Consider the following 18,588-nt stretch of genomic DNA (forward strand, 5'->3'; position numbering starts at 1 on the left):
AATGCAAAACACTGGTGTGATTAATAGAGAGCATTACATCATCAGTTAAGCTGCCCAATCAGCTCGTCCTGTGAGGTGACACGTACATTCCTCTGCTGCATCCAACTCCGGTCCAAAGAAAACCCATCTGAGGCTCCATCTGTTGTTTCCTAGAGGAAGGAAAGGGAGTGGTGCATGTGCATGGTGGTGTTTGCTCCGTTTCACCTTCCTCCATCACACACGAGCGCTCGTTGAAGATCCAGCTCGGGCCGAGATGTACAGACTGAATCCTGACTGCTGGGTTTGGTCTCCAAGGCCTCGTCTGCGTCTCGTTCCTCAACAGCAGAGGAGATTCACTTCAACCCGCCCAGGAAACCAAGAGGAAGAGGAGGAAGAGGAGGTGGAAGATCACTCTGCTGTTTGCTGCTACACTACAGGTGGGTTCAACATAAGATAATGCAAGAAACTTTATTGATTCCAAAGATGGAAATTAGGTTTTTGCAGCAGTAAAAGCAGCAGGACTCAGCAAGGAAAGACTGACAGTTGGAAAAAATGTTAGCAATAAAAATGTCATAAGTCATTCTTATCTTACAGTAAAAAACAATATTATCCTAACACTACTAAAAGATACTATAAGATAAGATAAGATAAGATAAGATACAATAAGATAAGATAAGATATCAAAGATGTAAATGTATGTATAGTATATATAAGCATGTATAGAACAGTGTATTACTATGTATACTATATTTAGGACAGGTGAAGGACAACATGTGCAATTTTAGTCCAATATATTTTTAGAAGCTATAATTTAGGAATGCAGTCCCCATTTTTTTCCTGTGTAAAAAAGAAAAAAACACAATATATGTGTCTATGTTACAGATTAGAAGCATAAAAATATACAGTATATAAACATAAAAAACAGGAAGGACCAATCACACTGTAGAAAATAGAAAATGGAATAATAATAAACTGTAGGAATATGAAATGAGTAGATTGATTTTGAGATATATGAACATAGTACATGATATTAATACTGTTGACCAATGAGAAGAAGGATCTCCTGCAGTGTTCAGTGATGCACTTCAGTTTATTCATCAACCATCATGTCTTTACTTGACTATGGAGATATATTATGTACTCTCACGCTGCTCATTCCACCTTAAAACAACTTTATGCAGATCATAGTAATCACTGTGTGTTGTATGAAAAAGAAGCAACAAAAAGAGAATGACACACGATCACTACTGTGTATAAATGTCTACTAAAGCTGCCTCGTTTATATCACATCTCTGCTGCTCATGAAACTAGATCTCAGGAGTGGACTTAATTATTCACAAATACTGAACGGGCACTTTGAACTTCAGCACTTTGCACCATAGATTGAAATTACTACACTACCACATGTTTGAGATAGTTTCTGACGCTGTTCATACATGTCGTGTCTTGCTCAAAGGTCTCCCACGCAACACACAACCTGATCTCAATGCAGACTAACTGAATTCTTCAAAGGTCATAAAACGTACCTTGTTGATCCTGCGGAGCCGCCCTGCTGAACTAATTGCAGGTCTGCTGCAACGCTCAGTTCTTTAAATCAGGGCTTTTGGGTTTTTAGCTGTTTTTTACTTAATAATTCAATTTGGGGTTTCTGGAGCAAACCAGCAGTCAAATGGTCGCTGCCACTTTATTATCAACTGTCCAATAAAGGCAAAAATACCAAAAGATAATCTTTTATCTATCTAATTATTCATATCCCACACATCTCCGTAACGTACTCTCTTACAGTATATCTATATACAGCTTTTTCCCACCGGCAGTCAGACTCCTTAACTCCCAGCACATATCCCTTTAAATGGACACTTAAAGAGGCTCTTTACGAATATGAACATCCTTTTAAATCATGACTTTTATCCAGGCCCATTCATTTCAGATTGCAGATTGCAGATATCTATTTAGTGCATGTTCAAATTGTATTTAAATGTGTCTTTTTATTATGACTTGTCTTTGCTTCACATTTGTTTTGAAATGTGATGAATAAATAACATTTCATTTTGCCTTTGAATCCATCCGTAAGAGCATGTTTCTCTTCTGCATCTTGAAAACCTTCCCACTGTGTGTGTGTGTGTTTGTGTGTGTGTGTGTGTGTGTGTGTGTGTGTGTGTGTGTGTGTGTGTGTGTGTGTGTGCGCGTGTGTGTGCGCGTGCGTGATGACTGGTGACATCATTCCCTCTCCAAACCCAGCAGGTCTCATCAGCAGGTCTGCAGGAAACAGACGGATCAGACATATGATTCAGCCACGACTTCCATCTCTGAGCCAAAACTCTGCTTTAACCAGTCATTCATGTGTTTGTGTTCCTAATGTTGAATAAAATGTACTTTATATGGAAAAACTGTAGTAATATAAAACCCATAGTGTGTCCAGGTTACAGTGTTAACTCTGCTTCTAATCTGTATCTTCAGGTTGTGATAGCATCATCACCGAGGCTGCTGATGCTCATTGGTCCACCCTTGAACTTGCCGCCCACTCGGGGATCCCCAACAGCTCCGTCCTGGCTGGGCAGGGTCCACAGCAGCCAATCACAGTGCTCCATCATGCTGCTGGGGGAGATACAGCTCAGCATGCCATTGGTGGTCACTGCTGCCAGGGTCCGGGGACGGAGATCCAGGCATGTGGGTGTGTTTATGGGCAGAGGGGACCAGAAGGATTGGGTCACTGCTGGCCTGGAAGTCCATACGTCTACTACGGAGGTGAGCGTCCACCTGATGTTTCCAGGTGTTTCTGGTTGTTAAAGGACAGGTTCACAATTCACAAGTGTGTCTTAAATCATCAGTCAGGTGTTCATATGAGCAGTAAAGAGGTTTTCCTCTCTGTCATCATTCCTCCTGTTCATACTGACTATTAAAACCTTCAAATGTGCTTTCAATGTAAAGTGATGGAGGACAAAATCCACAGTGTTTCCACACAGTCATTTAAAAGTAGATGATCAGCTTCTATTGAGCTTCATCAGTCTGAGTTATTATATCAATGATATCTGACATGTTTACTGTCTTTTTAGCATCAGATTCCCTCTTAGTGTTTCCTGTTGAGCTGTGGTGGAAGTATAGTAACAAATGACTTTGCTACTAAAAACACTGTAACATTGAATCATAGAAGATGAAGATGAAGACTCATTTGGACGACACCCATCCATTAGAAGATACACCACAATGATGTGACTGAAGTAGCAGCTTTGACTGGTTGTTGGTATCAATGTTCACAATCTCAAATTCCTTTTAAAGGTTTGGTTCACGTGTTCAAATAGCAGTCAGCTGTCTGTATGAACAGTGAAAGATGTTTTGTTCACTGTAGTCATTCCTCCTGTTCATACTGACCATTAAAAGATCTTAAAATAACTTTTAACTGCATTTTTACACTGAAGAAGGCCTGTAGATTTTGTCTACAAGAAAACATTGTCAGGTTGGGGGTTGGGCTACTGTGGGATCGTTTGACACACCTTCCACTTGACATGGCTGCAATCTGGACTGGACTCTGTTGATAGTTGCCGTCCAACTTGTAAGCCTCTTCTGGGTTTGATCAGCCTGCTCTCCTCTTGAAGATTTTATTTGTTGGTAAAATGATGGATAAGAGATAAGTTACAATGAGCTAAACTCATGATAATACCTTGAAAACTGGGTGCTGGATCCTTAAAGTAGTTAATAATGGAAAAGAAATATAATCCAAATAAGGTCACTTCAGAAAGGTACACACAGTTCCATTGAGGTCCCATAATTAGCCCTAAGAGGTACATTAATGTAGATTGCACCTTGTGGGACAGAAATGGACTGTCCTCTATGTACTCCACCATGCATCGTCCATACCATTGCTCAAAAATACTTCATGAGAACATTCACCTTGATGGAGCTAATTCAGTACATTGGATTTACTCATAAAGCCCATTATCTTATTAGACTTTTCAATGATAAGTTGGGTAGCTTTGTCAGTAAAATCTACATTATAGAGGTTGGGATTGGCTGTCAGGGCTCTCTGCAGTTCCTCAGGTAGAGATAAAATGATCACACTCCTCGGCATTGTCTGAGCAAAACTGGAAAAACAGGTACAAGACAGGTCTCTATACGGGTACAAATGGGTCAAGGGTACAAAAGCTGCTCTGTAGAAGGTACCGTCCCTGTGACAAGCTGTTATACCCCTAAAAGTACAATGATGTCCTGTATTTTCTGAGAGTGTAGTGTGATATCAGTACTGAGAGCCAGTATCTCAGATGTTAAAGGTCAAATGCTGTATAACAACATTTGTTTGTTTGCTTCATGCAGTGAGGAGGAATGTGGTGGTTGGAGTGGAAGTGGTGGAGGAGGTCGCTGTGGAAGACACTCTAGAAGTAATGTAAGTATGTTATGACTTATTATGACATGAATAGTTTTTATACCACTGATATAAGATGTTATCAGTGTGATTGTAATTGTATGTGGTTTAAAAGGGTGATTGCTGTCTTTTCTCCTCTCAGAACAGAGCACATATACACAGATGATCTGCTGGATCCTGACCTGCTGCAAGATGACCAGCTCTACCCAACATGAGCCCCCACTAACTTTCAGTGTCTCCTGTTTTGATTGTAAATAATGTAAACAAAGTTACTGTCGTTCACATTTTTTTGTCATATTTATTTGTATTTAATATATTTATCCTAGCATTATGTTTATGTTGGTATGTCTTTGACAAGCTGTTATTGTTTGTTTTAATGACAAACACTGGCAACTATAAGTAATAAACTCTATAACAGAAAAAGTGTTTAAGTGATACTTTTCATTTGAGAAATTAAGTGTGACAATATAATATAATATAATATAATATAATATAATATAATATAATATAATATAATATAATATAATATAATATAATATAATATAATATAATATAATATAATATAATATAATATAATACAATATAATATAATATAATATAATATAATATAATATAATATGGTGTTGCAAGAGCAGCAGTTTGTCTTGTTAATTTCTTTTTTTAATGTATTTTTAACTTTTTTTTTTACTATATATTTTTTTACTACATTTGTTTCTTTTTTTAATGTTTGTGTACTTAAATATTATTAATTATTCTTTTTTCTTTTTATTGATGCTCTTCTATTTGTGCTATCCACTTACTGCTGCAATATAATATAATATAATATAATATAATATAATATAATATAATATAATATAATATAATATAATATAATATAATATAATATAATATAATATAATATAATATAATATAATATAATATAATATAATATAATATAATATAATATAATATAATTTAGTGGACTACTACTACCAGCATGCATTGCTACAGCTTTCCCGCCGACGCCTTGGCCATACGTCATCATCACGCATCCTTCCGAACATGGCGGCTGCTGGAGTGAAAACAAAACACTGATGAATTTCAGACACATTTTCTGCTGATTTGGAGTCAAAACAGTAAAAATGTCGGATTTATTAGAAGCACAAACCCTCCAGGAGCGACTGGACCGTCTGCAGGAGCTGACAGAGTTCACTGAGAGCTGCAAAAAACAGCTAGACGGTTTATTAGAGACGTTGGGATGGTCGCTGGACGACAAGGACAGTAACCAGGTAACGATAACGTTTAACAGTTTATTAGAGATGTTGTTTAGGTCGCTGGTCGACAAGCATAGATATATATGGCTATGGTCGACAAGGACCCTAACCAGGTAACAATAACAGTTAACGGTTTATTAAAGACGTTGGGATGGTCGCTAGGCTGTGTGTACCTAGCAGTATTTATTTATTGTCACACTAATGTCTCTGTTGCAATGTAGCTTGAATGTTATTCTCCCTTGTAAGTCGCATTGGATAAAGGCGTTTGCTAAATGACTTAATGTAAATGTAAATGTAGGCTACAAGGACCCTAACCAACTAACAATAACGGTTAACAGTTTATTAGAGACGTTGGGATGGTCGCTAGGCTACACGGACCCTAACCAGGTAACGATAACGGTTAACGGTTTATTAGAGACGTTGGGATGGTAGCTAGGCTACACGGACCCTAACCAGGTAACGATAACGGTTAACGGTTTATTAAAGACGTTGGGTTTGGTCGCTAGGCTACACGGACCCTAACCAGGTAACGATAACGGTTAACGGTTTATTAGAGACGTTGGGATGGTCGCTGGGCTACAAGGACCCTAACCAGGTAACGATAACGGTTAACGGTTTATTAGAGACGTTGGGATGGTCGCTAGGCTACAAGGACCCTAACCAGGTAACGATAACGGTTAACGGTTTATTAGAGACGTTGGGATGGTCGCTAGGCTACAAGGACCCTAACCAGGTAACGATAACGGTTAACGGTTTATTAGAGACGTTGGGATGGTCGCTGGGCTACATGAACCGTAACCAGGTAACGGTAACGATTAGCTGTCGTTAATTTAACGCAGGAGGGTCTACAATTATTGTCATTATTGATTAATTTGTCGATTCTCAACAAGGAAAGCAGGAGATTGTCACATTTGGGAACCTAGTGTCTTCAATGATCAATTGATTATCAAAATCTTTTCAGATAGTTTGTCATTTCTCTCCAGTTTATAATTAATCTTGTTTCATCGTCTGTTTGTGCTGTTTTTAGGAAGCGATGGAGCAGTGTCCCTACGACCCTCACCACCAAGTCCCTGTGAGGAGCATGGAGAAACACAAAGCTTTCTGTAGCCTCAGAAAGATGGGCTACACAGCTGAGGAGCAGGTAATACACAAACACACACACACACACACACACACACACACACACACACACACACACACACACACACACACACACACACACACACACAGCTCTAGTTTAACAGGAGCACCCATCTTCCATCTGTATCAGTAATATTAGCGAGGACAACAACAACACAATACCAAGAAAACAGACTGCACAAGTGTCTTTTCATCCATCTATCCATTTTCTGCCACTTATCTGGTGTCAGGTCATGGTTGCATTAGACTGAGCAATGACGTCCAGACACCTCTCTCCCTAGCATTGCTCATCAGCTCCTCTTTGGGGATACCAAGGTTGTTGATGCTGCACCGATCCGCCTGTCAGTCTCACGCTCCGTCTTACCCTCACTGTGAATAACACCCTCAGATATTTAAACATCCTCCACTTGGGGGCAGCAACTCCCTCCCAACCCTGAAAGGGCAATCCACCTTTTTCCTGCAGAGCACCATGGTCTCTGAGTATTTGGAGGTGCTGACTCTCATCCTGACCGCTTCTTATCTTTTTCAGGAGGAGATGGTCGACCCTTCGGTGTGTTACGAGAACAACAGCATCAAAAGCTTTACAATGGGTGAGTTATATTACTGATGATTGTTACAGAAAAGCATTGTTTTCCTTTATGATCCAAAGTTCAGCCAATGCTTTTTACATTAGAGATTCTGTAAGTGGTTTTCCTTGTATGTTGAAGTCTTTTTGAGAAATTAATCAATTTGACCCCAAAAAACATACACATTTAAACTGCTGTCATGAAATATTGAGGCTTGCTATAAAAACTTTCAAAGAGTCAAGACGTGTTTTATTAAGGTTTTTGTATTTGACTGTTGATTAAAAACAAAAGAAAAGAAAACCTAAAAGAAATCATAATTTTTTGTTGTCCTGTTACTGACCCTAAAGATATGTTTTAAAGGACAGGAGAGAACATTCGACCTACAAGATATTATTAAACATAATGTAGATGTTTAAGTATCTTTTTAGAAGTTTATTACAGAAAATTACAGCCACTGACCTCCACCTGTCACCTAGCTCTCTTTGGTGAATTTTTTTCTTGTTTTTTATCTTTACTGAAGGATGAAACACCTCAAAGAGAGTCTTGATGAAAAGAAAGTGATGTGAAATAATTTATCAAAGAATGAAGTTAAATCTCTTTGTCTCTGGCTCAAATCATTTCCATCATCATTTCTTCCTCTCTGCAGACAAACCCACGCAGCACCAAGTAATCCTGCAGGCGAGATCTGCTGCTCCGCTTATGAGGATGGAGGGAGTCTTCTGGCAAGGTATCATCACTTTAAATGTGTTTGTTGATCTGGGTCAGAGACTACGGAAGAACACTAGACTTTGGGCTAAATCTGGTTTATTTACAGTCATTTTTATTTACATGCACTATCCCTGACAAATAAATTAATACAGTAAATAAGACAGAAATGTGACAACTTCTTATTAAAAGCAAAGAAACACAGTGAGAAATCAACATTGAGAGAACATGTACATTTACCCAACCAGACCACTAGAGGTCACTGTGGATTTATCTTGTACTACATATATAAACTCATCACAAAAATAGTTTGGTCGTCTGCCTGAGGATCCTTAAAAAGTCTTAAATTTAGTTTTTGATATTCAAGGTTTTAAAAATATCTGGTATTGTAGGCGTCAAAGCATTACATTTGATCTGAGCTTAATTATATCAGTTTAGTTGATGTTATTTATCATTATCATCATTATTTTCAGATTATTTTACATAAACCAACCAATTAACTTATTAATTAACAAAATCAGCTCCATTTCAACCCACTGCACCAGTAAAATCCTGCTTTTGCATCATTATATGTCTCCGCAATGGTATTATTTAAAAGAGGTTTTAATTAAAAAGGTCTTAAAAGTCATTTGATTTGTTATTAAAAATGTGCAGATACCTCGTCTATCACCTCCAAATTTGAACCCTTAATCCCGTAATACCTAAAAAGATCCTGAAATTCATCATATTATTTTCATTCTGGATTTTTTTTTAAAACTTTTCTTTTAATGATCATATTTGTGCTGACGTGTGTAATTTCGTGTGTTGTGTGTTCTGTTTTCAGCGACACTGGTGAGTATTAGAGAGGAACTGGGCTCTAGAAAGTTCTGCTGCTCTGGTTCAGGCTTGCCTGATTACGTGCAGTATCCTTTAAATGTCATATCCTTTCCAAACCACAGGGGCTGGGCTGCGGGACACACACACACACACACACACACACACACGTAATGAAGCACACACACACTTTCCCTTTACGTGTTGGGGAAAGGCGTCATATAGTCAGGCTTCACAGGTCACATTAATGTGGAAGGAAACTTTATCCTAGTGGCACGTTGTTATGTGGTTTCAGTATATGAACATCACTTCCTCTTTCCATGAAATCCACTACTTCTATGATCACATACTGAAAAGAGGATATTCACAATCAGTTTCATCATCTGCATTTCTGTATTACAAATGAGGTTATAAACAGTTAATATTTCATAGTTTTATAAGTATAGAGCATGTTAAATTACAAAATAACTGGTTTATGAACATGAAGTGTGTTTATCTTGCTGTAATGATTCCTCCTGTTCATACTGACCATTAGAAGATCCCTTCATCATGTTTACAATGGAAGTGATGGAGGACTAAATCCACAGTCCTCCTTCTGTAGAAACATGGATTTAAAAGTTGATGTGAAGCTAATATGAAGCTTCAGTCGTCTGAATGAGTCAAATCTTCATCTTCTATGTTTCAACGTTACAGTGTTTTTAGTAGCAAAGTCTTTTTGTTACTATACTTCCACCACAGCTCAACAGGAAACACTAAGAGGGAATCTGATGCTAAAAAGACTCTAAATACTTTTATTACTACTACTACTACTACTACTGTAATAACTACTACTACTGTAGCAACAACTACTCTACAAGTTCTACTACTACTACTATTACTATTACTAGTACACAAAGAGGGAATTTGATGCTATCTGCCATCTGATGAAGATGATTGAAGAAGCTTTACAGCCTCATGTTGATTCTAGCAGAGAAAATACAAACAGGAGTTGTGTCTTGACTATTTAAAGAAATAAGTATAATGAACAGAAAAGAGTGTATATGTTCACCTCCCTCCCTCGGTCATTTCTCCATCAGGTCAGTACTCCGGCCAGCCCGTCGACGTGCCTCAGAGCCACAAGCGAACTGTGTGTGACCTCACTGTGGCCGACCGGTTAGCTCTGTACGATCACGTGATCGGCGTCTTCAGACAGAACGAAGCCGACTCCACCAGCAACGATGATCTCTACGTAGATTTGGTGTCCAAACTACAGAAGGGTAAAGCTCGCTGGCTTTCAAAGCGTCACACAGACCCTCAAACATCACAGTCATGATATGAGTCAGAACTGTTTTAATCTTTGTTGTCAGAACACAAATTAAACTATCTTCTAAACACATTTTGCTTTAATTTTAATGAAAATAGAAACGTTTGGATTCTCCCTCCGCATGCTTGTTCTGTAAAAGTAGTTTTTTTGTGGTTTTTTTGTGTGTAGATGATCAACAAAATGAGCCAAAGACTCACCTGGAGCTGATGGCAGAGATGAGGGACTACAAGAGACGGCGCCAGTCCTACCGAGCCAAGAACGTTCATATCACCAAGAAGTCTTACACTGAGGTATGAGCGAGCCACGGGAGAACATTCACCTGGGTTTCTACCCTTTGGCTCACATTTTCAGGTGTCTGTGGGCTTTGATTGAGGCTACAACACAACTCACTATACAAGAAAACATCATTGAGCAGACTTTTGTTTGCCTTAATGTTGTGAAAATGTAGAATAAGTGAGAGCAAGTTTTATTTTGCTTAATTCACATGAACTTAAGCTGGAAATCTAAATTGTAGGTTCAGGAAATAAAGGAGTAAATCTTTCTCTATATGTTCAGCCCTGTTAAATGTCCACAAAGCATTTACTAAGTATCTTTACCCAGTTGTGTGGCTTAAAATAGATTTTTCAGAATGTAAGGTGATAAAATGTCCTTAAAATGTTTTATTTTCAATTATGGTATGACTTAAATTTTGAGGATATTACTTCTTATAAATATAAAATCATTTGGTCCTCAGTCTCTTCTGTTTATTCTAGGATCAGTTCATTTCTAAACAGTTTTTTAATTAAAACTAATATAAGGTGTTCTCTCAAAATTTGTATTCATGCAGTTAGTTTGAAATTTACATTTTTATGAAGAGTTTTGAAGAGAAGAAATATTAAATAATACAGGAAACACTGATGATCCAAACCATCAATCAACACCAAAACTCTTCCTGTTTAAATGTGATTAAAAAACTAAAAAAGTATAATGTTGTTGTATCACTTTGATTGTTCAGGTGATCAGAGAGGTGATCAACGTCCACTCAGACGAGCTCTGCAAGCAGTGGAGAGAGGAGGGAGAGGAGGAGAAGGAGGAAGAGGAAGAGGAAGGAGAGAGATCTGAACACTCGTCCCACAGGTAGGAAGAGAGAGCGCAGTGACCTCTGACCTCCTGATGAGCTGATATCGAAGCTTTTTAAAGTTTTTAACAATTAAAATTATTTCTATCAGACGTCGGCCGGATGAAAGGCAGTCGGTGTCGTCGGAGTCCCGTCAGTCCCACATCAGACGCCACCGCAGCCGGGAGCGAAGCCATGAGAGAGAGAGCAAGAAGAAGAAAAAGAGGAGGTGAGAGAAAAGTTAAACATAACACAATCAGAGTCAGGCGGCTTAAATGAACAATGTTTTAGATTTTAAAAGTGTAAAATCTACTGATGTGGGCTCATTTTGGCTGTTTTGGATTTTCCAGCAGGGAATCCCGATCACCAGACGGCGACCATCACCACCACCACGAACGAAAGAAGAAGAAAAAGAAGAAGAAAGACGAGCGGGAGAAGGAGAAGTGAGAGCGTCGGATCAGCAATCGACGTGAAGTCAAAGGTCGTCGTGGCCTCTGCGTCAGGTGTCACTGATTATTTTAAGTTAACACACTCAGGGGAGGAAGGGAGGGAGGGGGGGGACAAACGGGGAATAAAGTTTTAAAGAACCAAACACTGCAACAATTTGAGGGTTTTTTTGTGCATCATGAACAACGTTTTGAAATCTAACACCACTGCTTTTCATTTCAGTGTCTTTACAGTGTAATTACAGTGTTTGTCAGTCATTAACAGACCCTCACACCCCCCCTCACCCCCCCTCAGGATTGGCTCTGAGAGGTTTTCAACTCAAGACTACAAAGGAATGTTGGACAGGAGTGTCATAGCTGGCAGTTTTACCGTAAGGTTCAAAGGTCAGCGGGTTTTTGGGCTTGTTTTTTTTTTTGCTGTGTGGCTGCAAATGTTTACACATGATTCCTGCAGTCATCAGGAAACTAGGGTAAAGCTTTTATTTTAAAATTTGGGTTTCTGTGGTTTGGAGAAGTTTGACGATTTATAACCCAAATATTATTCTGTAGAGCAGTAGTCTCCAACCCTGCTCCTGTAGAGCTACTGCCCTGCATGTTTTAGGACCATGTCTCTCCACTCTAACACACCTGATCCTAACTATTAACTCATTATCAAGCATCTGAAACTCGTCAACGGGCTTGATAATGAGTTAATTATTAGAATCAGGTGTGTTAGAGTGGAGAGATACCTAAAACATGCAGAGCAGTAGCTCTCTAGTAGCTCTACAGTAGCAGGGTTTGTAGGGAAATTTAAAAAATAAATAAATAAGGAAACCAGTTTTTATGATTTGTGTAACTCAAGTAAAAATTGTATAAAGCCACAATATCTGTAACACTTAAATAACTCAACATGTGTAACTTCACTCATGGGACTCATGCTGAGTTGTGAAACAGTGCAAACGACAGCATCACATGAATAAATATGTATAAACCTAAAGGTGATTGGTCAAACAGTGTGTTGCTATGGTAGTAACACACTGGTTGCCCCCCCCCCCCTTATTGAAAACATCCTCCAGTGTGCCTGGATTAGGGGTGATATGGGGCGGACACACAATAAAACTAAACCCTGATTGTTTTCTCACACTTTTGCACGTCACATCGATTATATAATGTGGGTCGGCTTATCTTGTCGGAGTGGGCGCTTCACCTGCTGACTAGATCTCACAGTCAGAGGTGAGAGATGGGGAGGGGGCACGTTGACCTCAAACCACAGTTCATACTGTGAATCTGTGAATAATATAAAATATAAAATCAGTCTGTACACCACCAACTGGTTTAGTCTTGACTCTGAGCTGGGCGATGTGGACTAAATCAAATATCACAATATTTTTGAGCAAATATGCTTTCTCTCTCTCCCTCTCTCTCTCTCTCTCCCTCTCCCTCCCTCCCTCTCTCTCTCTCTCTGTCTTTCTTTTCTCTTTCTCTCTCTCTCTCCCTCCATCCTCCTCTGTTCTGGTCTTTCTCTGCTGATGCTGGACTCTGGTCTCAGGTATTTCTCACCCTGTTGAGAAGCAGACCGAGAGGACGGAGACGTTCCCGTCAGTGCCTGGGAACCTGAGGGCTCCTGTAGAGGACAGAGAGGAGAGGAAAGAGAGAGAGAGGGGGAACCATCGGAGGGATCATGCTGTGAGGAGATACAGCTCAGGGAAAAAGATAAAACAAGTTGAGGATTGTTTTGTTTTTTTTGTCCTCGTCTGAAATCCCCTAAAAAAGCTGAAGATCCTGATTGAGATCTGGTGTCACTGCAGCAGCATCATGGGAGCCTCCAGTGGAAAGGTAAGAGGACCACTGAAGGGACCAGAGGAAAATAGAATTATTAATAGCTAAATGAACTTAAATTACTGCAGTTAAAAGGAGTCATTTTGCAGATAATTGGGCTGCTGACTGATATATGAAACAAGTGTAACACAGCACGTTGTTAATACTGATGAATTAATGCATTAGCAGCGTTTTTAATTGAAGCAGCTGCTCAAGGTGGAGACAGTTTGAGCTGCTTTAAAAGAGTCAGAAGATGCATCTCATGGTTTTTGAAATGTTAGATTAGCAAGAAAAGAAGAAAAAATATAATTGTGCGACATAAATTCGCATAAAAGTTTTGCATTTTTGTGAAATATTGTAGCGTTTTACCTCTTTGGGCTGCAAAAAGTTATTAATTTGAAGCTATTTGAAGAGAGAAATGTCAACTCAAACATCTGAGACACAAACACACACTGATTCTTTATAAGAAGCAGTGATTTAAACATGATGGAGAGAAGAAGAGTGTGGGTTCAAGAAATAAGAAAATGTGTGTGTGGTTGTAGGTTTGCAGTTACACAATGAGATCTATTCAAATAGACTGATGTTAAATAATGGTAAAAATGATCAAATTGATGTTTTAGTTTGACTGTTTTTACTCTGGATTGGGCCTTAAACTCCTTTATGATTAACTTTATGCCTTCAAAAACCTTAAATATGAAGATATGACGTCTTCATTTCCACATTTTAAGCTTGTTTTCTCTTAGGTTAAAGTCTTGTGACCTTTAAACTGTGATATCAGAAGCCTGTAAAACCCATTAAATTATCAGTTTACTTTACCTGTTTCAATTCAAGCATTAGCAAACTTTAACTCCCTTTATATATATATATATATATATCATAACATGTCTTTATATTTGATATTTAAACCTTTATTATTAGAGAAGAGGGGCTTCATGTTATTTATATAGTTTAGATTAAGGCAGATTTTTGTCTGTTTTGGTCATAAAACACAAAATCACTGCTGTTGCTTCTGGTTCTTTTGGCATTTTTTTTTAGGTTAAAGCAGAATCATGAAAACTTGATCTAAAGAGGAATATTTATGTTTATTTGTAAGAGAAAATGAAAAAAAGCTTTTTATTTGGTGCATTTTCTTGAAAAGGACCAAAACCAAACTAAGAAAATTCAACTTTAATCACTAAAAAAACTTATAATACAAACTTAAAGATGTGTTGCAATGTTATAAAACAATAGGCTTTTGCTTTTTGTAGTGCATTATAAAATGATTAGTGCACATATCCATGAGAACATACGGATAATGAAATGAAAGCGTCTCACCTCACTGGCCCAGAGGTCCTGCAGGTCACATCTGCTGTTAACAGGCTCGTGTTAAAATGACCTGTGGTTGGTTTATAGTTACTGTTCATCCAGCAGAGCCCACAAAACACAATATAACACAATATTTCTCTTCATTATGCATTATGCTATTATCTGCAAAAAACGTTGATGTTGAAGTGCAGGAAAGTGAAAATATCTATAATTTTGCACACAATCAACATTGTACATATTTCTTGTCTTGAGTAACAAAACCAGACATTGGCTCTGTTGCTTGTTTTTACTTTAAAGGACTTTTGGGATATTTTATGAGTTTATTATCAAGTGGAGAGTTAAAGAGATGACCTGAAATAAGGAGGAGAAACGACGGATGTTGTGCATTGAAGGCTCAAAGCCAGAAGTGAACCAGGCAAAAGTCAGACCGTATTTTCTGTGTTTTTATGTCTTTAAATGCTTTAACCCCTCCTGTTGTCCTCGAGTCAAGGAAGGATGGAAGGAGGGATGGAAGGGAGGAAGGAAAGGATGGAGGAAGGAAGGGAGGAAAGGAAAGAAGGAAGTGAGGAAGAAGGGAGGAAAGGAAAGAAGGAAGGGAGGAAGAAGGAAGGAAAGGAGGGAGGAATGAAAGGAAGGAAGAAAGAAGGAAGGAGGGAGGGAGGGAGAAAGGAAAAGAGGAAGGAAGGAAGGAAAGAAGGAGGGAGGGAGGTAGGAAGGAAGAAAGGGGGATGGAGGAAGGAAAGAAGGAAGGAAGGACAGACGGAAGGAAGGAAGGCAGGGAGGAAAGAAGGATTTGACCCAGGAGGACGACACGAAGGTTAAAAAAGTAATCAGTTAAAAGTAGAAAAGCAGACAATTAAGAGATGAAATATTTCAGCTTTCTGAATGATCCAAAACTACATTTCTGTGAGATTTCAGATTAGATAATATAAGATAAGATAATATAATATAACATATTTATTTGACAGTTGCATTGTTGCAGCAGCAAGTGGACACTAACAGTAGCAGTAATAAGAAAAAGAATAAAGGCCAATAAATAATAAGTATAAACAAATAGAAGATGAAGTATCACATAAAGGAAAGTGTGTTTACAGTCAGTTTCTCCTCCTTTTATCTGAGAGTTTATTGCATCACTGTGAGGTTAAACGTGCAGGTCTGCTCCTCCGTTGGCGTTCAGCCTCACACTGAAACTTCAGGAATGTCAGATGAGTCTGAGAAAAGCTCGGCGTTTTTTCATCCCGACAAAGAAACCTCTCAGTCTGTTCACTTCTCACCCAAACACCAGCAGAGTCTCATCTGACCCCAAAACCTCTCAGTCTGTTCACTTCTCACCCAAACACCAGCAGAGTCTCATCTGACCCCAAAACCTCTCAGTCTGTTCACTTCTCACCCAAACACCAGCAGAGTCTCATCTGACCCCAAAACCTCTCAGTCTGTTCACTTCTCACCCAAACACCAGCAGAGTCTCACCTGACCCCAAAACCTCTCAGTCTGTTCACTTCTCACCCAAACACCAGCAGAGTCTCATCTGACCGACGCTGAACCTCAGCAGCCGCACAGCAACCAGAGAGTTCTGCACGCTGTAAAACATGAAGTTGTGTTTGAACGTCGGGTCTTTAAAATAAAGATCTGATGCTCGCTGACGCTGCAGGGTCCAACATGAGGTCATCAAGGTTCAAGCTTCACTCCTGCTGGTCTTTTGGTTTAGATAATAATGATAATTTTATTTGTATAGCACCTTTCATACAATAAATGCTGATCAAAGTGCTTTACAACTAAATAAATTACATTAAAAGGGCCTGTAGAACCTGATAATGTAATAATTCCACAAAAATGTAAAAAAAAACCCTCATAACTCAATAAAAACATTATTATTACATTATTAAGTTCTGCAAAAATAAGGTTAACCCAATAATGTAATATTACATTATTGGGAAGTTATTGCATTATCAGGTTTTATTATATTTTGTAATGTTAAAAAGTATAAAAAAGAACAAAAACATGAATGTAATATAAGATAGAAAATAAAAAATAGCAATTTTAAGACAGTAAAAATAGTTCATAGTAAAAGTAATTAGAATATAGAATAAAAACAATATATAAAATCAAGTAAACAACAACATTTTAGTGCTTCTCTGATGTCTAAAAAGTAAGTACATCTCAGAGGGAAATATTGTACTTTCTACTCCACTACATTTACTTAACAGCTTTAGTTACTTTTAACTAAATGTACTGTAGTCTATTCCTCTGTTGGATCTGCTGGATGATGTTAAACGGTCTCTGTTGTGTCTCTGCAGGCGTCTCTCTTCTCCAGGCTGCTGGTCTTGGTGCTGTGTGTCGTCTCTTCTCTCTGTCAGGATGATTATTCTGGATACCACTCAGGTCAGAGCTGAGATACACAACATATACATATACATCATTTATCTTTAATTAAACAGCTTATTAAGGAGATTTTCATTCCTGCTTCACACACCAACATAAAGGGGAACATTACATTGATTATTAAAGAGAAAGATGAATAATAATATGTTTGTTTTAGGCATAAAATTAACACTTATTTTAATTTTATTTCATTGTTTAGTCTAAAAATGACCAAAAAGTATCCATCACCATTTACCAGAACTATCAGATTCATTTTAAGATCTCTTACTCTGATTAGCAGCCAAACATTTAAACCAAAGTGTTTGTTTTTTGGAATAATCTGAAACTTAAATGAACGATTAAAAGTATTTTTATCTGCTGTAAATCCAGTAAATGTTTGGTAGTTTAATTAGATAATTGATTAGATTAAAAGAGAATAATTAAACCACTTAAAGTGCTGTACATTCAATGTTATTAAAAAGCAGCATCAATGGAAAGGTCCGACTCGGTTCTGATCTGATGAAAGTGAGACTTGTGACCAGAGTTATTATAGTTTTTATTTTTTATTTAGTTTCTCAGTTTGGTTTAACAAGCAATTAAGTCGTTTTAGTTGAGTTTTTATTCAGTTTGTTTAGTTTTTATTTAGTTTTTATTTAGTTTCTTTAGTTTTTTATTTAGTCTTAGTTTTAGTTTTCCAGGTATTAGAAGAAGTCAAACTGAACACAATGCAGTAAAAATGGAGTTTAGTTTTAGTTAGTTTTGTTTTGTTCATTGTAGTTTTTATTAAGTTTTCATGTCATCTTTATTCTTATTTCAGTTGACAAAATAATTTTTTCATTACTAGTTTTAGTTTTAGTTAATTATAATAACCCTGTGTGCAGACGCTAACTAATTATTTACTACAGACATGTCCAAACTAATCCATAAAGGGCCGTAGTGTGTCTGCAGGTTTTTGTTCCAACCAATCAAGAGCACACACAACTGATGACAATTAATTAAATGAGTCGAGCTCAATGAAAATCTGCATTAGTCAGTGTTTACTGTTTGCAAGAAACCTCAGTGTAGAATTCATGTTTACGCTTGCTGTGTTGTTCCTTTTTTTAAGATCCTCTTTTCTTTTTCATCATGATTGTAGATTTAACAGTAATCTTTATTTTTCTGAGGCATCTTGTAATCAAAGTAAGGGCTCGTCCGGGATTTGAACCCGGGACCTCTCGCACCCGAAGCGAGAATCATACCCCTAGACCAACGAGCCACTTGTAGAGGAAAAGATTAGTCAAGTGTTTCTTCAGTCAAGAGCCCAACTAAACACTGAAACTAATGCTCACTTAATGACTAACTAGCTCAATAGAAGCTAATCATCTACTTTTAAATGACTGTGTGGAAACACTGTGGATTTAGTCTCCATCACTTTACATTGAAAGCACATTAGAAGGTTTTAATAGTCAGTATGAACAGGAGGAA

General features: G+C 37.9%; 2 protein-coding genes and 1 non-coding gene across 3 annotated transcripts in view; 2 read left to right on the top strand and 1 right to left on the bottom strand.

The window, feature by feature from the left end:
• Nucleotides 1–5,388: 5,388 nt before the first annotated feature.
• Nucleotides 5,389–12,046, top strand: snrnp48 (small nuclear ribonucleoprotein 48 (U11/U12)). Its single transcript, XM_062422057.1, has 9 exons — nucleotides 5,389–5,607; nucleotides 6,620–6,733; nucleotides 7,262–7,322; nucleotides 7,945–8,025; nucleotides 9,893–10,072; nucleotides 10,288–10,409; nucleotides 11,114–11,235; nucleotides 11,328–11,444; nucleotides 11,566–12,046. The coding sequence occupies exons 1-9, from the start codon at nucleotides 5,461–5,463 to the stop codon at nucleotides 11,660–11,662; spliced, it is 1,041 nt and encodes a 346-aa protein (XP_062278041.1). The 5' UTR covers nucleotides 5,389–5,460; the 3' UTR covers nucleotides 11,663–12,046.
• Nucleotides 11,664–18,588, top strand: part of zgc:113232 (uncharacterized protein LOC541546 homolog) — a 45,883-nt gene continuing 38,958 nt past the window's right edge. Inside the window, exons 1-3 of the mRNA XM_062422036.1 lie at nucleotides 11,664–11,718; nucleotides 13,190–13,476; nucleotides 17,061–17,145. Coding sequence (XP_062278020.1) covers nucleotides 13,456–13,476; nucleotides 17,061–17,145 — 106 coding nt within the window. The 5' untranslated portion in view covers nucleotides 11,664–11,718; nucleotides 13,190–13,455. The remainder of the gene's footprint in view (nucleotides 11,719–13,189; nucleotides 13,477–17,060; nucleotides 17,146–18,588) is intronic.
• On the bottom strand, nucleotides 18,308–18,379 carry trnap-cgg (transfer RNA proline (anticodon CGG)). Its single transcript has one exon. It is a non-coding gene; the product is annotated as a tRNA-Pro (tRNA).

Source organism: Scomber scombrus, chromosome 7 (assembly GCF_963691925.1).
Source record: "Scomber scombrus chromosome 7, fScoSco1.1, whole genome shotgun sequence".
Taxonomy (NCBI): domain Eukaryota; kingdom Metazoa; phylum Chordata; class Actinopteri; order Scombriformes; family Scombridae; genus Scomber; species Scomber scombrus.

What these genes read in the sequence shown, in the direction of transcription:
- snrnp48 (XM_062422057.1), top strand. Translation starts at nt 5,461, where the DNA reads ATGTCGGATTTATTAGAAGCACAAACCCTCCAGGAGCGACTGGACCGT. An exon ending in TCTGAACACTCGTCCCACAG is followed by an intron (nt 11,236 to 11,327) that starts GTAGGAAGAGAG and finishes TATTTCTATCAG; the next exon opens with ACGTCGGCCGGATGAAAGGC. An exon ending in AAGAAGAAGAAAAAGAGGAG is followed by an intron (nt 11,445 to 11,565) that starts GTGAGAGAAAAG and finishes TGGATTTTCCAG; the next exon opens with CAGGGAATCCCGATCACCAG.